This window comes from Hippopotamus amphibius, chromosome 5, assembly GCF_030028045.1.
Source record: "Hippopotamus amphibius kiboko isolate mHipAmp2 chromosome 5, mHipAmp2.hap2, whole genome shotgun sequence".
NCBI lineage: Eukaryota > Metazoa > Chordata > Mammalia > Artiodactyla > Hippopotamidae > Hippopotamus > Hippopotamus amphibius.
The window spans coordinates 62,633,513-62,657,424 of NC_080190.1; the positions used below are offsets into that span (position 1 = coordinate 62,633,513).

Consider the following 23,912-nt stretch of genomic DNA (forward strand, 5'->3'; position numbering starts at 1 on the left):
GAAACACAGAGAGAAACAAAGCAAAACACCCAAACAATCTAATTTCTCCTTTGCTCTTAAAAAATACACAGTAGCTTCAATGAACTGCATAACACTTAAAGACCAGACCTGGTCTTTTGATAATAATTATTTTCCTCTTGGTGGTGATTACATAATCAAACCTAACCTTCAAGGGGGAAATGTGCTTGCAATCTTAATGCTATGGAGAATGCTGTTCCCACGGTATGGGTGCTTTAGAAATAAAAAGCCCATTAGATTGTCTTATTTATGGGCAAGTATACACTGAAAATGTTTCAGGAGGCAGCATGCATAGTGTTACTGAAAGCACACTGCACTGGGACCAAGCAGATCTGTGTTTGAATCCTGGATCCTGGTAACTGTGGAACCTTGTTTATGATGTTTAACTTCCTTGGGCTTTAGTTTTCTAACTCAGAAAACGAGGGGTGAGTAGGTAACAAGACTTGCCCTGCTTATCAAACAGAATGGCATCAAGCAAAAAGAAATACCTGAAAACACTTTGGCAATAAAACAACACACATAATAGCTATTGCTCTTATAGAGTTGCCATTATCATAACCTAACAGTAAACTTAAACATCAACCTTCCACTCCTATGCAACCTATAAGTATCAAAACCAGTTATTACTAAGCAAAAAGGGCACAAAGTGACAAGAAACCATTATTGCTCACCAAGTTCCTAAATTTCACTATTTTCCTCTCTCAGAAGTGGTATGCTACTACTACAATGATGTAAGTTAGTAGAAACTTGTCTTCCCTTTGTAAGAGACTTCCCAAGTCATAACAAAGTAAAATTTGCCATCTTTTTATACTCATATTTTTTAATCCACCCAGCCTGGTAAACTCTATGATAGGGGTGGCAACTTTATTATTTGGTTGAATGGAACAGCTGATCATCATAACCTGGGCTTCTGATCTTAGGATAAACTACAAAACATCTTTGCTTCCCTTAATAATAGTATGGATTTGTCATTCATTTATCTAAAAATCGTACTCTTTTTAAATTTATGTGTTTTTCATGTATACCAATATTTGAGGTAGTAAACTCAATAATATTTATTGCCAGGTATATAAAAGTATATATGTATTTACATTTACTTGTACTCTTGTACTTGACACCTCCCTTTTACATAGCAGAGGAGTCTAAGACTTTTGGAAATATACTTTTTATGTTTTAACTTGCTTTTTTCCTTCAAATCTAGTAATTCACGATGAGGAACATGATATAGGAGTCCAACTGTGAAAAAGTAGAAATATTTATAGGATACATAATTTTTCATTCAAAATAAAAAGTTTATTGAGTCCCATGGAGGGGAAAACATGTATTTACAACCCTAGAAACCCTAGGTAACTGAATAGAAGAATACCAAAGAGGAAATTGTTACTGAGTTTCAGCCACTAAACTGTTAGAAAGCTAGGCATATTTAAGAAAGGATAACAAGGAGACAGCTTTGTAATCTTTCATTGTGAGAGGCTACTGCAGACTCCAGTGTGAAGCAGGCCCATTGGGGTTCCTCACTGTTCCTGCTTTTTCTCTTTACAAATTTATGGTCGATCCTATACAGCAACTACTTCATTCTCTCACTCAGATTCATCTTTCTCTAAATACATACAACTGTGTATTTGAGAATTCCAACTGAAAACTGTCTACCACACTGTGAAAAGGCTGTAGACAAAAGAGCCAGCAGTGAGAAATTAGAAGAGCCAAGAATCTTGTCAAACTGCACTGGCATTTCTCCCAATGGGAACAGAACTTCTTTTTGTCCTTTCTGTAAAGTTCTTGTCATGCTCATGACAGAGGAGACTGCTTCACAGCAGGAGAAAAGGCCCACTGCACTCGAGATCACATTTATTTATGCTGTTCCTTCTCCCCTTCAAGGTAATGACTCTTAACCTGAAGCCCATGGAGCTCCAGAGCTCCAGTGAATCCATGAACCTCTGGAAATCATACATAATATTGTATGGGCATGTTTATATGCATCTTTTTGGGTAGAGATTAATGGCTTTCATCAAATTATAAAAATGACCTTGGTCCAAAGAAGGTCAGGAACCACTCCTTTAAGAACTGTATTCTGAAGTCCATTCTGTTAATACATTTGAGGCCAGGTGTAATGGTGTGCAACACATCAAGGAGTGTTCCTGAAGCCTTAGTTTGTAGGGAGACCCTATACTGTATTCCAATTATCTCAAGATGTTTCATGACAATCTTGAAGCAAAATTAAACTTCATCTATACTAGTATGTCATCATACCTCAATTTTTCTCAATGTCCATACTATAGAATTACATAAAGATGAGAATCTTTCAGAACTTCATTAACTATATGTATGAGTTCCAAATAAACCTATGTTATACTGAGGTTTCTTTATAGCAAACTATACATATTTAGTTTGGGGGATTCGGGGTGGATTCTAAAAGCCAAGACTTGAGGTGGGTAAGAGACAGGTAAAAGAATTATAAAACCAAATGAATAATGATAAAATAAAAACTCAAAAGAGCCTAGAAATGACCAACGTAGAGGATAACCTATTTAACTGATTTTTAAAATGACGTGAAATAATTCCACTGTTTTCACTCTTTATGTTTTTTTCTATCCATCCTCCATGAAAGATACCTATGCATCTTATTTTCATAAGCTTATGGCTAGAAACTAAAAAAAACAGATTTCTATTTCAATTTCAATTTTACTACAAGGCATCTAATATTTTAAAAGTTCAACAAAAGGAAATTTCACTTTAATCTCAAAAGAATTAGTAGAATATAATATCTACGTTATCTATTAGCCAAAGAGAACTCAGTAAAACTCACAGAAACTTGCTTTCTGAATCACTCCATCAGGACCGAGATCCCAACTGTAGCCACTACTGCTCTGGTGAGAGCAGAGGAACTTTACCTGGATCGGAGGTCAGCCACTTGATCAGTCATCTGCCCAAGCATTTTGCAGGTTCCCAGGATCTCCCTGCGTTCTTTGCCTGCACAGAGTTCACCAACTTTTCCAGCTTCATCTAAGATCTGTCTGATGGCCTGTTCACCAGCATCACCTAAAATAAAGAGATTTTTCAAGGGAGTTCCCTGGTGGCCTAGTGGTTAGGATTCCAGGCTTTCACTGCCATGGCCTGGGTTCAATCCCTGGTCAGGGAACTGAGATCCCACAAGCCGGGTGGTGCAGCCAAAAAAAAAAGAGAAAGATATTCAATATCTACATTGTTGATCCATTAATTATTCAGAGAGGATGCTTTACAAGTCATTTCATTCATGAAGGAATAGATGATTTTAAATGACAAGACAAGTGAATAGAAGGCAATCCATCCGATAGCTAAGAGCCAAGCAGTGCCCTTACAACCACAGGGAGAGGTTTCAACCACAGAGACTGCTGAAAAAGATCCTTGGAACCATACCCGTCTGGAGATAATAAGCAGCTTGTGGTAAGCATATGGATGATGAAAGTAGGCTCTAACAATTTAATAGTACTTAACACCTCCAAATGCCATTAGGCTTTTCACATTCATTCAAATATTAATCTAAAACTGAATAAATATTAGATTAGAAAATCCATAAAGCCTAGCTCAATAGCCTATTTGGGTCTTATCTTTATACCAAGTCAGCTTTGCTTCCCAATTCTTATTAGCATCATCATTTCATCTGCTTAATTAAGTACTCTGTTGACATAAATGGAGATCTGCCCAATGGGAATTAAAAAGAAGAGCTTTTATTCAAAATAATTACCTTTCTGATTCAGGGAAGGGGTGAACCAATAATTTGGCAAAAAATGCCCAGTTCACTTTGGTTTATTCCTCCATGATAAGAGCTAATTAGTCTATGCCCTTCGTCCCTTTAAGGACCAGTAATACTTCAATTAGTCAAAACTATCACAGAATGGAGTATGCCCCTAAATGTTGCAGTAGTTATCTCAGGATTGTGAGATTATGGAATGATTTCTTTCTTTTTTTTTTTTCTTTTGTTGGCCTGGTTTTTAGCTTTTTGTTGTATCTATCAGAAAAGTAGAACCAGAGGGTTACCTGGGGAGGCACTGGGGTCACGGAGCCAACCTTTAGCCTGGTTCAGTTTAGAGTCAATGGAGGCCAATGCTCTCTTCATGGCTTCAGTGTCCTTGTGAAGAAAAATACCACGATTATTTTCTTTGCAAAAACTGAGATACCATGATACAAAGTAAGACAGAGAAGTTACACCATTAACATACAATAGCTACGGTAGCCCAACAACAGCCTTAAAAATATTCTCATCACACCATAATGCTTATTTCTGTCAAAATGCAGCATCTTGCATGCAAATCTTCAATTAATTCTGTTTCCTGGTCTCCCTATTGCTAAACTGTGAAAACTGGTAAAACTGCTCAAGCCAAAAGATGTTTAATGTCTTCAGTAGGAAAAAAGTCCTGTTGTCACATGCCTCATTATCAGCCTTTCCACTAGTCAACATTCATCTACTGTAGCCCTGCCAAACCCCTCCCAGCTTCAGGGAAGCCTCATTAGCATGTGGTGCCACAAATCTCAGTTCTTTTACATCTTGTTTTGAAATATACACACACTGGATGATGTTTCACTACATTTAATTAATCTGAAAGACCTGGAATTGCTGGTTGGAAGAACACTAAAAATTTTAATCTAGCAATTTAGTTTTAATTCCACAAATAAACCACTAAATGTAATACAAGAAAGAAGTGTCTTTCAGACCTTCCCTGCTACTACTCATCCTTAGTTCCCTTACCATCCCTACCGTGGAAAAGGAGGCAGGATAAAATAAGTGGGTCTCAATTTATTGTTTACAATCAGGATTCACAATGACTAGCATAAAACTAGCATAAAATCTCCTAGGATATAGCATGAGAAGTCCAAACAACAGTCTGATCACTTTTAAAATATACATATATTTTAAGAAAGTTTTTTAAGTAAATAAAAATACAGAAAACAATATAACAAATACACATGTACCTGTCCTCACAACTGACAGACTGGCCATCTCGTAAGTCTCTATTTAATACCTTAAAAGGCAGCCTCTCCCCCATTTTGCTTAGGGAACTGGCTCTTACAGAGTCCATCCATCAAAGCACAGAGTTAACCTCTGAAACTCTAGGCAATGCCTTAAATCCCTACCTTTTTTCAATTTCCTGTCCTGCAAATCGGGATTCTTAAAGGTGTGGTGCCACCAGTTTTCCACATGGGGGCACTAGGAGCATCCCTACTTCCAATTCAAACAAAACCCAGCAGCAGCACCAATAAGCAACTGGGAGCACTCATAATTAGGCTTAAAGTCAGCAGCCTGACCCCAGCTTTTGCAAAGTACCTATTCAAATTATAGAACTCTCAGTTTTGGACTCTCTCTTTCCCCATCTAAACAGATACAGATCGTTCTCCTGTCATAACCTTGGCTTAGATAGCCTTAGATAGGCTCTAACTAATAAATTCTCAGCCACAGCAACTAAAAAGAAGTGAACTAAATTACTGAAGAAATGGAAATAAAATATTTTTATTATCAAGTTGTATGAAATTATGATAGCTATCTATCAATAAAGGCAGAGTTGTAAGAGGATCTATTTCAAAATCCATTTGTAATTAGTACAGGTTGACAAGTGGCAAATTTTAGGTGCTTTGATTCTCAAATAGTTTAAATATTTGTTCCTCCGTCATCTTGTTCAAATTAATCTGTACAGCAAACCTTGTCTTCAAAAGTCAACTTTAGCTTAATTTCAAATTAGCAAGGCCCAAATCAGTATCTTTTTAAAAAGTCTCAGGCAACACCCAACCTGAGAGAGTCGGATAGCCTTTAAGGTCTAACACAGCAATAGGATTTTGTCTAGACACATATTAAAAAAAAAAAATTCACAGTCTCTTTACCTAGGAACTATTGTGCACACTCTGAAGAAGAGAAATTATAGCCGTGTAAAAATACTTAATATAAAATCTATTAATAACCATTTCTCTAATACACATTTTCAGCAAATAAAAATTTATTACATTTTTAATTTACTTATTACATTTCAAAAATCTAAATTCAATTGGAAATAAAGATCAGAAATTTTTTAGTGTCTACTCTAGCATTAAAGGCTACTAGTTAGGAAACTAACCTCAACTGAGCACTTCCTCCATGTTAGGTTCTATTTTAGGCATCTTTTCCCCCTCTTTGCTTCACTGAACTTCAATTTTAAATGTAATTTAATTTTACAAATTGAAGAGGCTTGGTCCTAGAAATGCAATTTGATCTCAAACCTCATTATTTTCTATCAGGTGAAATTCAAGAATTTTTTTCTTTTACCAAAGAAAGCTGCCAAAGATTCCCCTAACCTTTTACAGTAGTCAGCAAATCTTTTGCCTTGCCAATTTTGGCTTGGTTAATAGTGTCCAGAAAATTAGCGCTATAAATCAAATTCATAATCCTCACTAACCTACATAAGTGCTTTTATTCTTTACTACCCCAAAATGATCTGAAACACAATAGAAAAACTGGTTTTGCTCTATTCAGTATCCTCAAAAGTAACTGCTTTTTTCTCCCTAATAAAGTGTGGTCACCATTCTTGAAGGAAAGAATCTGATTCTCAGGATGTGACTAATTTAGTCCTGAGTACGAGATATGACAATATCAAGAGATTAACATTAAAAGATGCTCATTTTCTCCTAAATAGAATCAATGGTAAATTTGCAATGAAGCTGCTTTTTAAACTGGGAATTTAAATTAGTTACCAAAGTTTTTAATAGCATGAATTTTAGACAATGTTGAAGATTTTAAACAGTCACTGAGAAGGCCACCTTAAATTCTTTCTGGAATAGGGCAAACGGTAAACGATCATTTAAACACAATACATTTTAATGTCATATCTATTAGAAGCAATTTTAATGTCATATCTATTAAAAGCAAAAATGTGTATGGGAACAAATATTCTACTCTCCTAAGAATCTCATAAGAATGTCTTTTGAAGGGCAGCGTTTGTTATGGAATTGACAGAATTCTGACATAAGCAACAAAGAAATATACTAATACCAGATATAAATAAATTCAATGAACACCTAGGACTAAGAAGCAATTTTGAGATATATTTACAAAGAGTAAAAATCATCATAACTCTGTGGTCAATTACACTATCTACCACAAAGCTTTTAGTTAAACCTTGTCATGTAGGTCTTAAGTACTCAGAATACACTCTGCGTAGGAAATAGAAGAGAAAAAAACTGCACCTTCAATAAGTACTTTTCTCTGTAAAATCTCAAATTTGGGAAAGAGAAAAGTCTCTACCAATCTCTTCTCTGTATTGTTTTTGTTTTGTTTTGTTTTTTGTCTTTTTTTTCCCAAGAGTGAATGTAAAAAAGACCAGATCTAGTCATGCAGCTCTGGGGACAGCTGGCAGAGATCTATCTGGTCCCTTTTACTGAAAAACTCTGATGAGTTCAGGTTTTAAATGAAAAAACCATAGTGCCCTGACATTCTGTCACACATACCAAAAGTCAGAAGGACAACCTAAAAGACTCCTTTTTACATGCTTTTCCAGGAGTTGAAACACTTCTGAAATTTAATACAGAGTTAGACCTAAAGAACACTGAATAATATCAAGAACCACCAAGTTCCTCCCACAGACAATTAAGAGGAACTGCGGTAGGAGAAGAGAGCTTCTGCAACCCCAGGCTCATGAAAATTTAAATTTGGGACTGAGGACCCCTCTCATTTACTGCCCAACCTACTCTCCCTTTTTCACTAACACCTCCCATCCCCACCCTTCCCACTCCCCATTCCATTCCTGACCACATTTCTACCTCCAAGTCCATGTTTTAAACAAAGATGTTTTTGGAAAGATAAATTGGGCATTAGAACAAGATTTTATAAACTACATTTAACCTTGGAAAGAAAGTCATCTAACTCTGAGCCTTCAGGCAAGCTACCCTCCTAGGCATCAGTTCCTCATTTCTAAGAATACTTTCTCAGCACTACAATTCTGTGCCACCTAGGTACACACAATCAGTTATACCAACTAAAAGATCACTTGGATCAGAAGGGAAATTTCAATTCCTTTAACATGTTGGGCTTTTTTCCTTTGGTTGGGGGCGGGGGTAGGATAAAAATATCAAAAATGCCTAAATTAACTATTTATCTCAAACTCCAAGAGATAAATCCTTTGTTGTATTGGCTGCATACTAGAATACTAATACTAATGCTGCATAATAGAATACTAAAAGACTCATAAAAAGCTTATATACAACCTTATTTTTTCAAAACTGAAATAAAAAGCAATCCTTAAATCCCCAATGGTCTGCAGTAAGGGCAAGTTATCATAGGATCACATGTTCTAATCAGTATTTCCTTCTTTGGTAGACTAGAATAATCTGTGCAAGACGTCTGAGTCACTCACTACATTTACCCACCACTAACCTAGACCCACAGAGGGAGGAGACACACCACAAGGACAAATTCTGAATAATAGTATCTAATGACTCAAAGAGCAGTTACAGGAACACCTACATAGGGTTCAAAAATTCTTAGCAATGAAATGCTTTTTAAATTTTTCTCACCTCCTCTTTATTCTCAGCATGCATCAAGATACAAACAATATAAATACCAAAAAAAGAGATTAAATATAGATTGCTAATTTACAAAGGGGAAAATTAGAATTGTGTTTAACCCCCAAATTCTTTCGTCTCATAATGTATTCCCAGGAAAAATGTTAAACTAGTTTTTTAATAATTATTATAAGATGATTGTTGCTTTGAGGGGAAATTTTTTATTTTCAAAAATAAAATGAAGTGTTTAAAGTCAAAGTACTTTTAAATTTGTAAATCTGCCATTCGAATGTAGGTTTAAAATGTAAAATAATCAGCTATTGCATTGCCTCTTTAAAATCTTAACTTATTTGGCAAGACGCACTTTTATCAAGAATTTTTTCCACTTACTTTCTTCCCCCACTTTTCTAGAGGAACCATCACTTTCCAGGAGAAAACTGCACCATTGGGGAAGCATGAAACAAGTATGGTAAGACAAAGTTAATTCTTTATTGGTAGGGGTAAGAGGAGGTAAAAGATACCGCGTGTATTAAACAGAATGGGAACCCAGGGGACACAGACAGACGCAAGGTCTGATTAATTCACTGCTTACAGTTGAGCAATGAAAGATGCATAATGCTACTAAACTAAAAAATGACCAAATCCTAGTTACCAATTTCCATTTTCAGGGTAAAATTTTTTCTAAATATTCTTACAACTAATAAAAACAATTACTCTTAGGGGGTAAGGGAGGCAGAGTGGATAGTGATGGGGATGAGAGTGAGCTGTGTCAAGTATATCTTTTTATAGCATTTTGATTTTTGAATCAGGTAAATGTATAACAAAAGCAAAATGAAGTTAAAAAAAACATTTCTTGCTCATTCTGATGACATTATGTACTTAAGCTTCTTTTGGCTGAACTAATTTTATTTCCTTTCATTCTGATAGTTTTACAGCATCCTAATAGTCTGGTTCCTTCCAGATCCCATAAAACTGAGACAGCTATTAGACTGTACGCAGTGGGGACCAGGTCTATTTCCCTTGTATATGCCCCCAAGTGTCTAATGTTCCTCCTGAAATATTCAACTGACCACAGTTTTGGTTTTTAGAGAAGCAGCTCTCAGCACCTGCACAAAATAAAGCTCAGTCACGTTTATTTACTAACTGATGGATGATTTTTCCCCTCCAAAAATAGAGAAACATTAAGGTTGCAATGCCTGCTCCTCCTTTTTACTATTTCTCATCTGCTAGAAGCAAAGGAAAGAGAATAAGGAAAGAGATTAGGTTAGGGGAACATGAGGTCATGGAGAACCACAGTTGATTCACAGCTTAGACAGCAGAACATGCAGTGAGCCAGGGACGGAAGTTAGGAAAAACTTTCGGTGCACCTGACTTTTTTCCTTTTGATTTTGAAGGCTAGGATTATTGTGAAGGACAGGTGCCCCATCTAGTCTCTAGCCTACCCATTTTCATTATGGCTTAAAACCTCAATGATGCATCTCCATAAGGCAAATTCCAGAGCCTGCAAAGGAAACTGGTAGGAGAGGCAAATACAGAGGTGGCATCAGCTGGAAGTGTCCTCTCCTAAGAGCAGGGTCCACAGGTAACTTATGGGTCACCCAGTTATCTGGGTCACCCAGCTACCTGCCCCTCAAATGAAGTCAGTGGGAATGACCAGACCAAAACAGTCCCAAGGAGCCTGCTCAAAGAGAGAAAAGCACCCACCAAATACAGAAAGCCTGACATCCATAGTAATGTCTTTCCTTTTGCTTTCCCCAGAGAAACAGCTCCACATGAGCCAAACAGTCGGCCCAGCACAGCCCCAAGTCCCATATTAAGTCACATTCTGACACATATTCGAGCACAGTGTTACACACCGGCACACAGAATAAGGCACGGCACACAGCACAAGAAAACCTCACAGACATGCTTTTTCTCTTTTTAAGCAAAAAAGAAACTTGAGGGCAAGAGAAAGCTTACCTTCTAAATGTGAGAAAAAGAATAAAACAAACAAGAGAACAACAACAAAAAAAGATGCACAGAGAAGTCATAACAGGGAAGTGAAAGTTGTCAAATATGCAAAAGCAAAATTAAGTAAAATATCAAAGACTTTACATGATTTTACCATATGGATTTAAAATACAGTCTTAGAACTTGTTCAAGAACTTCATGCCTCTGAAAACAAATCCATAGTTAAGATAAGCTGACTAATTTCTCCTACACATTTAGATTAACTTTCTGGGCAACAAAAGAGTTGGTAATTTTATGCCCAGCTTCAACCTTACCTTACAGGTGTCCTGGAGGACAAACAGAGCCCTACTGGGCACCCAGTGGAAATCATACTACAAAATCCCCTCTGCAGTCTGCTACCAGCCTGCTGGGTGGCCAGGGAGATAACATTTGGGTCCACAAGGTGGGGGAAGCTGGTTCCTGGAGACAGTGCGTTCTCCCCACTGCCTGCGTCTCGGACTCCTACAAGGGAAGTGTAAACCCAAGTGTCTCTGTTCCCAATCACTAGACAGGGAGAAGCAAAGCAGAGCAGCAGCACCTCAAACCACCGCTGCTAGGCTCTAGGAAGAATCTACCAATCCTTTCTGGAGTCCAAGAAGAAATTCTAGACCAAGGGTAAAGGGACCCCTCAAACAAACTAACTAACAAACGTGAAAACTAGTATTTCAGTTACGCTTTCTTTAGGGAAAACGGAATGATGAAGGGACACACCTAGAAATGCCAAGAGTTTCCTCTGTAGATTTCTCTGGATTAAAAGGTGGTTAAGAAAAGTTTTCCACAAAATTTAGTCATAGGCAGATTCTGTATCTTACTTAGTCACATAGCAACAACCACCCACATGAAAAAGGCTGGGCTCCCACCCAGGGGAGTATACACCACACCAGAGCTCCTCTACCAGCCCAATCAATGAGACTCCAGCTTGAAGGAAAAGCTACACATCTCAGCTCTCAACCAACATTCACCCCACATACCTATTTATTTGTTCTACCTCAGAGCAAAGGAAAAGTGCAAAAGCAGCAAGTAACCCATAAACAAAAGTAAAGAAGAAATTACTTTCATAATATCTAAGTAATCTTATGCTACACACAATTACAAGATAAAATGTGAGACAATCACACCCCCGAGGGGAGAATTTGGCATTTTGCTTATTTCTCCCCCAATAACACTTACCTTGCTGGCCCAGGCATCTTCATCCCAAGAAGTAAGCTGTAATACACGAATGATCTCATTAATTTCAGCGCTCATCTTTTCTACAGTAAAATTGCGATTTTTCAAAGCTTCTTCAATTCCTTGGTTTTTTGAGTTTTTAGTTGTTACAAAAATCTTCATAGCTGTAAAAATAAACAAAAGATCAGAAACTAAGCTTGGAATTTAATCTTGCTGTATTACAATATTTACACAAGATGTTCCACACTTTGAACATGTTTTAGGCTTCTAAGGTCTCAAAAAGAATATGAAAACAAACACTGCAAATCTGCCATTAAAGTTCCAGTATCAGCAACCTTCACTGTAAAGAAAACTCAAGGTACAAAACATCACTACATCACAATCAGGGAACTAATTTAACATGCACATACTGAAGATCCACAGCCACAAAATATCCACTGTCCTTCTAAATCAGTTATCATCCCAGCCCTAACACTGGCCCCTTTTAACACAAACCTAATGGGACAAGATAAAAACAATCATAAGGTACTTCCCTGGTTTCGCAGTGGTTAAGAATCTGCCTGCCAACGCAGGGGACACGGATTCAATCCCTGGTCTGGGAAGATCCCACATGCCGAGGAGCAACTAAGCCCATGCACCACAACTACTGAGTCCACTCGCCACAACTACTGAAGCCTGCACGCCCTACAGCCCGTGCTCCATAACAAGAGAAGGCACCCCACTGAGAAGCTCGTGCACCGCAATGAAGAGTGGTCCCCACTCGCCACAGCTAGAGAAAGCCTACGTGTAGCAACAAAGACCCAAAGCAGCCAAAAATAATAATAATAATAATAATAATAAAGAAAAACATGCAGTTGTGACTTTTCAATGGGGGGAAAGAATGTTTAAAAAGAAAAATAAAAAAAACAGTCAGTAAAACTGTAACCAGAGTATGCTGCTGCCCCAATCTTAGTGGAAGATCTCAAAGTGCTGAGTTTATCGTCCATGATTTCTCTTAACATATGGCAGGGACTATCTAATCCCTAAAAGTGAAGAAGAAAATAATAACAAAACATTGGAGAACAGAATATCTTCTCATAAATAACTAAAATTAAAAAAACAAAGATTAATCAACACTTTATTGGGACTTCCCTGGTGGCGCAGTGGTTAAGAATCCACCTGCCAAGGCAGGGGACACGGGTTCGATCCCTGGTCTGGGAAGATCCCATATGCCTCAGAGCAACTAAGCCTATGCGCCACAACTACTGAGCCTGTGCTCTAGAGCCCTCAAGCCACAACTATTGAGCCCATGTGCCACAAGTACTGAAGCCAGGGAGCCTAGAGCCCGTGCTCTGAAACAAGAGAAGCCACCGTAATGAGAAGCCCACGCACGGCAACAAAGAGTAGCCCCTGCTCACCATAACTAGAGAAAGCCCACGCACAGCAACAAAGACCCAACACAGCCAAAAATAAATAAATAATTAATTTGAAAATCTAAAAATTAACAAACGAACAAAAAAAAAACCACTTTATTGAGTTACCTAGATTAGAAAGAAAGATTCTTCCCAACAACCATTCTGCCAAATAGAACAGTTGGCCTCAAAAACATATTATTGAGAAGATTATAAGATGCTGTTTACAAATTTTTGTTTTCTAGTCCATGTAAGGGCTTTCTGAACTCTTAAATTCACGTCTCCTATTTTAGCTACTACCTGAAATGACAAAGCAGGAAGGTAGTAGCTGGGGGATGACAGTGATATGCCTTATAAGATTGTGAAAATAAAGCTGCCCTCTGAGACTTAAACCAACTAACCCACAACTTGACTAAGATAATTTACATAAACTATGAGATGTCTGGTACATACTAGACACTCAATTAAGTGCAACTCCCTTTTGCTAGTTGAGAGAGCAGCTACCATGTTTGCATTTCTGGGCTCTGCCCAATGGGAAGGCAGTCCTAGTTGGACTAGACCACCAGCTCTTCAACATAGAGTGGAGTTAAATATCTTCTAGGAAAGGGCTCTGGGTTCACTTCTTTACTATACAGTGCTCTATAATATCCATTCCAGCTCCTAATTGTTTTTTTCTGAGTATAAATAAAGGTGTCAAAATCCATACAACCAAACTAGAGTTTCTAGAGGACGAAAGGGCCTGTTAGAACTTTAAGACAACAGTACTAGGCAACAGGAGGGCAGTTTCAAACAAAGAGCAGGGGAAGGTGAGCATCAGAGAAGATGAATACTGGTTCTTAGCTAATCAGCTGCATTTTTACCCAGGCTGAAGGACATGCAATTAAACACCAAAAGAAAATGAACACCATTTTCTCACCATTGGTGAGAATTACCAAAATGTGACACAGAGACATGAAGTGAACAAAATGCTGTTGGAAAAATGGCACCAATAGACTTGTTTGAGACAGGGTTGCCACAAACCTTCAATTTGTAAGAGTTTAGAACATGTTAACATTTTTTTTTCCCTGTAAGAAAAAGTACAGACAGAAAATACCTGAAATGAGAACTGGCAGCAACTCTTTCACAGTGTTCATCGAGTTCACCAACATCACTCGGTGTTCCTGATGAGTCAGCTCCTGCTGCCTCTCGTCAATCATCTTGGCCATTTTAGTCATTCCTGGGGCACAGGGAATAAATTGTGTAGAGTGAGTAATGAAACAATCCAGAGTCTGGCTTTCTGAGCCTAAATCCATTATGAATTACTATGAAAATCCAAACTGACTGCCCACTTATTTAAACAACAGGTACTATCACTGAACTCTAGCATTTATGACACAGAATTTTTCATAACAGTTCTAACAATGCAACTTTATTCTTCTCATTAAAAGCAATTTATTAAATATAAATACTAAATGTGACAATTTTATGACACATTTGACATAAATACATTCACAAATATATTTTAAGTGTTGAAATTAATAAATATGTATTTGAAAAAAAAATTCACAACTGGGGGGAAAAATACCTTGCCTGGCTACCATACCAGCTTTCATGCCATGTACCTGGTCACTGAGCCTATGTGCATAAGAATCTCATGTGAGCCTAGTACAGGCACACCTCGAAGATACTGTGAATTCAGTTCCAGACCACTGCAATAAAGTGATTATCACAATAAAACGAGTCATAGGAATGTTTTGGTTTCCCAGTGCCTGTAAAAGTTATGTCTATACTATACTGTAGTCTATAAAGTGTGCAATAACACTATGTCTAAAAAAGCACTGTACAGACCATAATTTAAAAAGTTTATTGCTAAAAAATGCCAACTATCTTCTAAGCCTTCAATGAATTACAGTCCTTTCAATAGTCACAAAGATCAATGATCACAGATCACCATAACAAATATAATAATGATGAAAAAAACAAATATTGTGAGAATTACCAAAATATGACACAGAGACATGAAGTCAACAAATGCTGCTGGAAAAATGGCACCAATAGACTTGCTTGAGACAGGGTTGCCACAAACCTTCAATTTGTAAGAACACAGTATATGTGAAGCACAAGAAAGTGAAGCGCAATAAAACAAGGTGTGTCTGTGCTGAGAATTTAGCGGCTGAAAAAATCTTAAGAATTACGATAATGTGTTTTGTTTTCATCTTTAAATTTTTCTGTACTTCCCAATTTGTCCAAAATAAGAATGTACCACTTTTATAATTAGAAACAAATAAAAATAATATAAAAATAATTACAGTGATGACAGCATTTAAAAGCATCTGGTGTTTTGGAGTTAGCCTGCTAGCACTTTTTGTTTACTCTGGTTCTTATTCAAAGATGCTATGTGATTCTCTAAAGCTTTGATTTTTTCAAATTGCTCTTAGAATTTCTTATGTAGTTTCACAGTCACAGGGTACTCAAAGGAAGATGGAAAGGGTGGGGCTGCCCATGCTTCATCCAGAGTAGTTCCATTTTTGTTTTTATATGTTGGGATTCTGCATAAGATTTCATTTGAAGAAATAAAAGTTCTTCACAGTGCTAGGAGAAAGTTTAAAGGGTGCTGCTCTAAAGCCATTTCCCAGTGATCTTCAATGACAGCTCAGAGAAATTCTTAACCACCATAAGTTTACAGGATGACTGAACTGGGCCTCAAGGAAATACTGTTAATTAAAAATCATTTTATGTAAGACAAAAGAATTTTATAAGATGATATGAGATCCTTAATACTAACAAATTAAACAGCTGATATGTCTTGTCACTGGTCTCATTCACATTTTAAAGAGCCTCAAGTTCATGTTATATGTCTATAACACCAAAAGCTGATATCTGTTCATGTATTTTGAATATTCAATTCTCAGATGACTACACAATCAGAGATTTAGCCACAGAAGCTCTTCTCTCCTTCTAGGTCTGATTATGTTATGCAGCCTTGGGCAAGGGCCTGAATCCATAATAGTAGGCAGGCTAATTAGCAAGCTAAGAGGTCACAGAGAGCTACAGGCCAGCTGGCAGACAGTGAAGGAATGCTGTATAACGTGGAATGAAGAGGTCAGGATTCAGGGTGGCCTTAAGCATTGCAATAATAGAAAAGTATTTCCTACATTCTCCAGCAACATTTGCAATATCTAGTTTAGTTCATTAGACAGAGCCAGGATTTGTAGAAAGCAGATTCAGCTTTCCGAGACAATGATATCTCTTCAGTAGAAGCACAGAGTCAGCTCCACCAACAGAGTAGAGACAACTAAAAGTCCAATGCGTCGTTACCTATCTTCCACAAAAAAAAGTAGGGAGAAGTGCCCCTTTCCTCTTGATCAAACATGGGCAATCCACAAAAAATTTTGTTATAAAAGCAGATGTGACTAACCTGGTCCAAGATTCTTAGTGTAAGTGACCAAATCTTCCATAGTTTCTACCACCTCTGCCACTGTAAGATATTCCAAAATTCCTTTGCAAACTCTAATAATTTTACGAACCTGAAAATACATTTCAGAGTATTCAGTCAATTGGGTAAACGATAAGCAGAAAACACGGTAATTCAAATGTGTAGCTAGTCAACATTTTCTCATACTAAACAATCTTCAATCCTCCATTGTTATCTTTAAGGCTGGGCTTTTTGTCTGGAAGAGGTCTACATGGGCCTTCAGGTTGCCTACCTCAGCCTCGTCGAAGGTGAGGAGCAGGTCTGATGTGCCAGAGAGGATGCCCCTTGAACCATCAATTAGATAATCTCGAGCAGGCACTGAGTAAGGGTCTGACTGAAGCATCTGGGCTGCCTGGACAAGCTTGGTGCAAGCATTCTCCACCCTGTGGGGAGGAACATGGAGTTAACACACTGGCAGAACCAAGCAGAAGAATATCATATGCAAATACAAAGAATGTAAATGGACATAAATTCACATTTTTTTCCTATATGGAAAATAGCCAAGACCAATTTATAATAGGACCTAAGTTTCCAGCTTTTAAACTTTACAACTAAGGGCAGCACATTCATTCATTCACTGCACTAAGCCTTTGTTCTTCATTATTTCCTGGCAACAAAAAATGAGGAAAAGTTTTGGACCTTTTAACTCTAGGTTGCTATATCTCTGTAACTCCTTTGTTTCCTTCCTGTTCACCCTACACACACTACCATTAAAAGACACTTACACAAAGAACTGATATCCCTGACAACAGTTTCAATTCAACATCTGGAAATAAAAACAAAGCACTATGTTAAGTGAAATTTAATAATCAGAGAAACCAAAGAAATAGGAGGAAACACAAAGAAAAAATATGAGGTAATGTATAAACTTTTCATTCATCTAGCCAAATGGATTTGTTTGACAAACTAGACCATTTGAAAAAACCCTATAAAATTATGCTGTTAATTAAAATGTCACTGGCATTAATAACTGAATCAGTTGTTAATAGTTTAATATAATATAGTTTAATAACATAGATGACCTGATCAGCCAAGGGTGTCTTTCTTTTTTATTTTTTATTTTTGGGGGGGGGGGGGTCATTTAAAAAAGGAACCCAAAATGCATAAAGCAAGTATTCTTGACCCTCTTGTACTACTAAAATGTATGCAGTCATTCAATTATTCTCCTATACAGAGCTGAAAAGGACCTAACAGATCATTTCCTCACATTCAATAAACCCATTATGTTATCACTGAGCAAATTACATGAACAAATTACTTTAAGTTAAAATATTTAGCCAAAATTACACATTCTTATTTGAAAACACAGAAAATGTCTCATGCAAATAAAAGCCTGCTTATTTTGAGGATCAAATGAAATAATATAGGAATCCACAAGTATAAAGCAGTCCTGCACTATTAAAAAATAGAATTAAACCAACATATCAATTTCAACTACGTAAAAAGCATTGGGCTATGGACACTATAGGTATGTATATAAAGATGCAAAAAACACTGTTCTAACTCTCAAGAAGCATACTTTGATAAGTCACAAACCTCAGAGCCATAAGGCAGCACGTAATAAATATCAGCAAAGAGCAAGACTTCACTGACATGGCTTTTGAGCAGTCTTAGATGACTGGTTATTTTCTGTTCCTTTTAAATTTTTAAATTAAAATTAAAATTTATTTGGAAATTACATAACATATATATACCCATACATATGACAAAAACATATACACATATATAAAACCCTAAGGCATACAGTGAAAATTCTTCTTCCCTCCACTACCTCCTAGGCATTCAAATTCCATCAACTTGCAACCAATGTTATGTGTTTCCTCTGTATTCTTCAAAATAAAGACACTTTATGCACAAAGAAACAAAAACATAGGCTTCCACCTTTTTTACACAAATAGGATCATACTATGCATGCTCTCCACATTCTAATTTTTTCACTTAAATTTAACTTGGAGATGTTCTAATAGAAGTACCTAAAGAGCCTCCTCATTCTTTTATACAGCTACATAACTAGTCCCTAATTTATTAGCCTGCTGCAATGAATCACCTTGAATAAACATCCTTTTTTTTTTGGGCCGCGCTGCACAGCTTGTGGAACCTTAGTATCCTGACCAGGGATTGACCTGGGCCCCAGCAGCAAAAGCCCCAAGTCCTAACCACTGGACCACCAGGGAGTTTCCAATAAGTATCATTTTAAAATGTATATATCTGTAGGATAGTACCTAGAAATGGAACTGCTGAGTCATAGATATGGATATTAATAATTTTGTAGACATTAATAATTTTGACAAACGTTGCCATATTGCCATCCACAGAAGTTATCAATTTACATTCCCACCACAGTGGATGACAGCACCTGTTCCCTCACAGTCTCAACAACTCAATGTAAAATCAAACTTATGTATCTTCACCAACATGATAGACCAAAATTGATTTCAATATAGTTTGAGGTAAAAAATTTATATAATATACAATTAGTAATTTTAAAGGGTATAATTATCTGTGTGCTTGAAAAGAATCAGTTTGCTCTAATTTTGAGGTGAAATATTTCACATATTCCACTAGCTCAAGCTTGTTAATTCTGCCGTTCAAATCTTCTATATCCTTGCTGATTTTTTTGGTCTGTTTTGTCTTTGAATTACTGAGTGATAAAATCTCACACCAAAACAACAAATTTGTCCATATCCCCTTGTAGCTCTTTTTTTGTTTTATATACAAGGGTGAGTCAAAAATTATCCGCACTCTGGCTGTAGAATTTATGTCTTAATATAACCGAAGTGCAGATAATTTTTGACTCACTCTCGTATACTGAGGCTAACTTATTAAATACATATACATTTACAATTATTATATCTTTCTTCTAATCTGAACCTATTTATCATTATGTGACACCTCTCTATATCACCAATAATATTTGCTGCTAATATTAATATTGTAAACCAGCATTCTTTGACTATTTTATTTGACTGGTATATAACTTTCTAACTCTCTGTATCCTTATATTTTAGATGTGTCTTTATAAATACCATATAACTACACAGTTTTAATCCAGTTTAGCAACTTTTAACTTAATAACTTAGCTCATTTAAATTTATTATTATTGATATATTGGGGGGCAGATTGAATCTTTTTCTGTATTTTTCTTATTCCTTTTTTAGGTTAATTTTTAATGTTTATTTTTTAGGTTACATGGTTTATTTTTTATTACTTTCATGGTTCATTAAATAGTTTAGCATGCATTGTTGGCATGTTAAAAATCTAAAACAAGTCAAGAATTTTACTTCCTTCCCAAACAACAGAATGATCTTAGCATACTTAATTCTCAATCATCCCTTTCCTGACCTTTATGCTATTATTTTCAAGTTTTATAAATTTATTTATTTATTTATTGGCTGTGTTGGGTCTTCGTTGCTGCACGCGGGCTTTCTCTAGTTGCGGGGAGTGGGGGCTACTCTTCGTTGTGGTGCGCTGGCTTCTCTTGTTGTGGAGCATGGGCTCTAGGCATGTGTTTTCAAGTTTTGTTCCATGTTTATGTTATTATTTTCATGTACAAAATACTGTATCTTTTATTTTAAACTTTAAAATCTTGTTAGGCATTATAAGTCAAAGTTTGTTTATATTTACAAACAAACTGTCCAATATCTTGGCTAATCATTCCCTCTTGTATCTCAGGCCGTATACCTGAAATCATCTGACTACTGTCTGAAGGACATTCTTTAGAATTTCCTCTAGTAAGAGTCTGCCGGTGACAAAATGTATCTGTTTTGGCTTGTCTGAAAATGCCTACTTTGTCCTCATCCTTCAAAGACTACTTCACTAGTACAGAACACTGGTTGTATTTATCAATTTTATCAGCACATTGAAGGTATTATCTAACTATGATTTGACAACAGAACCAGAAAGAGATGCAACAGAAGCAGAGGTTGGAGTGATGTGGGCTATAAGCCAAGGAATTCGGACAGCTTCCAGTGGCTGGAAAAGGTAAAGAAAAGGATCCATTCCTAGAATCTCCAGAAGGAACACAACTCTGCTAACCCATTTTGGACTTCAGACCTCCAGAACTGTAAGATAAAATATTTGTATTGTGTTTGTTACAAGAGTAATATGACCCTGGCATCCAATTGAAATTTACCAGGCATACAAAACAGCATGAAAATACCACCCGTAATGAAGAGGAAAAAACAGTCATTCAAGACCAACCCAGAAAAGACACAGATGATAGACTCAGTAGACAAGAACATTAACATAGTTACTATAACTGTATTTTATATTTTCAAAAGCTAAAGGAAAGACTGAGTACATAAATGAAAGCTATAAAAAATACTCAAATAGAACAACTAAAGATGTGTCTGAGATACAAAAATGCACTGGATAGATTACTAGCAGATAAGATATTGCACGAAGATTATTGAAACTGAAGTCCTAGCAATAAAAATTATCTAAAATGGGAGAAAACAAAACTTAAAAGAAAATGAACAGAGCATCAGTGAGCTGTGGCACAATGCCAAGCAGCCTAACATGTATGCAACTGAAGTCCCCAGAGGAGAGAAAAGGGGACAGAAAAAAATATTTGAAGCAACAATGGCCACAATTTTTCTAAATTTAATGAAAACTATAAAGTGCCAGGTCCAAAAAGCTCAATAAACCCCAAGCACAAAAAATATAAAGGGAATTACAAGGCACATCATAATGAAGTTGCTTAAAACTGATAATGAAGAGAAAATATTAAAAGCAGCCAGAGAAAAATAAGACACTTTATATTACAAAGGAATAAAGATAAGAGTAACAACAGACTTCTCACTGGAAATAATACAAGCCAGAGAACAGGGAAGCAAAGTACTGGTAGACCCAAAGAAAATATTTCAAACATTAAGGCACAATAAAGACTTTTTCAGCTATGTAAAAGTTAAAAGAATTCATCACCCAGCAGACCTGAACTATAAGAAAGATTAAAGAAAGTCTTTCAGGAAGAAAGAAAACTATACCAAATAGAAGTTTGGATTTACAGAAACAAACGAAGAGCACAAAATGGTGAATATGTGTGTAAATATAAAAACACCTTTTTTTATTATTTAAATATTTAAAAGATAATTGACTGACTATAGTAAGAACATTTTAAAACACGAAGTTAAAAAAAGTAAATCTGATTTGGCTGACTAGTTAGACAATGAGAACTGGTTTTGCCAATGACTGTGGCAGATGTTTTCCACAAATTAAATGAGCTAAATTTACAGAGAAACATATTTAAGATGTATATATAATACATAGTATGGCAGAAAACACATGCTTTGCAACTAAACTTATGATTTAAAAATATTTAAATGAAAACTTTAAAATATTCAAGGTATTCAAAAATATTCAAATATTTCAAAAGTCTTTCAGGGATAATCAGCCACTTATTGAAGACCACTAGTTGAAGAGCACTGGCCTCCTGCTTCAAGGTTTTTTTTACAGCCATTCCCTCTAGCTGAAACACTTCTCTCTCTCTCTCTCTCTCTCTCTCTCTCTCTCTCTCCTCTTTTGCTTGACTAACCCCTATTTATTCTCTTAGGTGCCGCTTTTAAATGACTGTTCCTTCAGGAAACTATCCTAAATCTGTAAGTACCTCTCTTATGTGCTCCCATGAGAAATAAACCCTCCCAGTTTTGTTTTCTCTATCTCTCACAAGAGTGTAAGTTCAGCAAGGTCAAGGACCCTATCTATCCTGCATTCACAGAGTACAATCCCTGACACATAATAAATGATTAATAAACATTTGCTGAATGAATGGATTTTCATCAAGTACAGGAGATCATGAAATCATGTAGCCATAGAAATCATTAACTTTAAAAGCTCACAAACAATTTTATTTCCATGTTAACATGAACCTTGATGAAATTATAGCAAACAAACATAAGCACCACAGAATGCAACTATTGCACGACACCTATTTGAAAGCATACAGTTACTACACAAGTGTTTCAAATCTGGAAAAAGCAAAAAATAAAGGAACAACCATCATGGAGAAAGGAAATGAAGGAAAAAAAGATGAAATGGAAAAGCTTTACTTTACAGGAATCAATTTGCTTCTCCACTAATGGTTCCCTTGTGTGGTAAGATGATAGAGCCAAAACAGCACTGCACCCTTTCCTTTAACCTACAATAAGACATCTGATCTGTACATTAAAATTTAATGGTATTCATAAAGCCAAACAAATCCCACCATGACTAACCAGTAGGCAGAAACAGGAAGGAGTCTGTCATGTCTGTGGAAAATGAGATTTTATTTAAACATTCAAGCTGCCTGGCTTCTTAAAGTGATCTTCTACTTTTTAACACAAATCTGAATTTTTAAAAAAGAATTTTAGAGAATGACGGTAGGGATAAGGTCCATTTCCTAGATAATTATAAATCTTGACTATCTACTAATAACATTGATTTAGCTACTTTAAATCAATCAACTAGCACATTTTAAGGCTTCTCTCTGCCTTTGAGTCTTCAACCTAAATTAACAGGAAGCTCTTATGCTTTAGATCAATGGACCAATGACAGCTTCACAGGACCCACCAATAACCCTCTAATCCATTATTCACAGAATTACGACATGATATAAGGCCATACAGTTTAAGTGATGGAAAGGTTCCAAACTACTCAGTTCCATGTGATTTCAATTATCACTAATCAAGAAGCTTTAACTTATTCTGAATTTATTCAAGAAAAATAAGAGGAAAACAGATCTAGAGATTATAAAGATTCATTGCCATAAGACATTTTTAAAGGTTCTTCTAGACTGCATCCAGAATTGAGTTACTAATCTTAAATTCCTTTAGTTTAATTCTTTCATATATTTGTTCATTTAACATATTGAGGAACTATTACATGCTACATGTGTCCTAGAACTAAATTTGTAGGGGAAGGGGGGACACCAGGTGGCTTGTGGGATCTTAGTTCCCCAACCAGAGATTGAACCTGGGCCCACGGCAGTGACAGTAACAAGTCCTAACCACTGGACTGCCAGGGAACTCCCTAGGCTTTTCTTAAGTCCCTACTTTTAAGGGGTTACCATCTTGGTAGGATGAGACATACATATAAAAAAATACAAATTAGTATTTAGAACTATGTCCAGCACATGCTGAGGAGATACAAAAGTGGAAGTAGTCATTTTTACCTGAGAGATTAGGAGAATTGTGATAGAGAAGGTGAAGACAACACTGCTTCTGCCCTCAGAGGCTCAGCACTACTTATAATGATTTTCCTCACAGCATCTCTTTGAGTTTTTTCAATGGAATAATATTCTCTCCACCCCGCCCCCCATCTCTCTCTCTCTCTCTCTCACACACACACACACATGCATGCACACAATTGAGAGTTCTTTTTGTGAACAATAACATGCTTTTGCCATAGACCTGGTT

The 23,912-nt window shown here is 36.4% G+C and overlaps 1 protein-coding gene across 2 annotated transcripts in view; it reads right to left on the reverse strand.

Annotated features, from left to right (window-relative positions):
• VCL (vinculin) overlaps positions 1–23,912 on the reverse strand; it is a 104,026-nt gene that overhangs the window by 24,322 nt on the left and 55,792 nt on the right. For both annotated transcript variants that reach the window (XM_057734096.1, XM_057734097.1), the window contains exons 3-8: positions 16,754–16,904; positions 16,465–16,573; positions 14,161–14,283; positions 11,680–11,840; positions 4,036–4,126; positions 2,910–3,057 (exon numbers count right to left, since the gene is read on the reverse strand). In XM_057734096.1, coding sequence (XP_057590079.1) covers positions 2,910–3,057; positions 4,036–4,126; positions 11,680–11,840; positions 14,161–14,283; positions 16,465–16,573; positions 16,754–16,904 — 783 coding nt within the window. The remainder of the gene's footprint in view (positions 1–2,909; positions 3,058–4,035; positions 4,127–11,679; positions 11,841–14,160; positions 14,284–16,464; positions 16,574–16,753; positions 16,905–23,912) is intronic.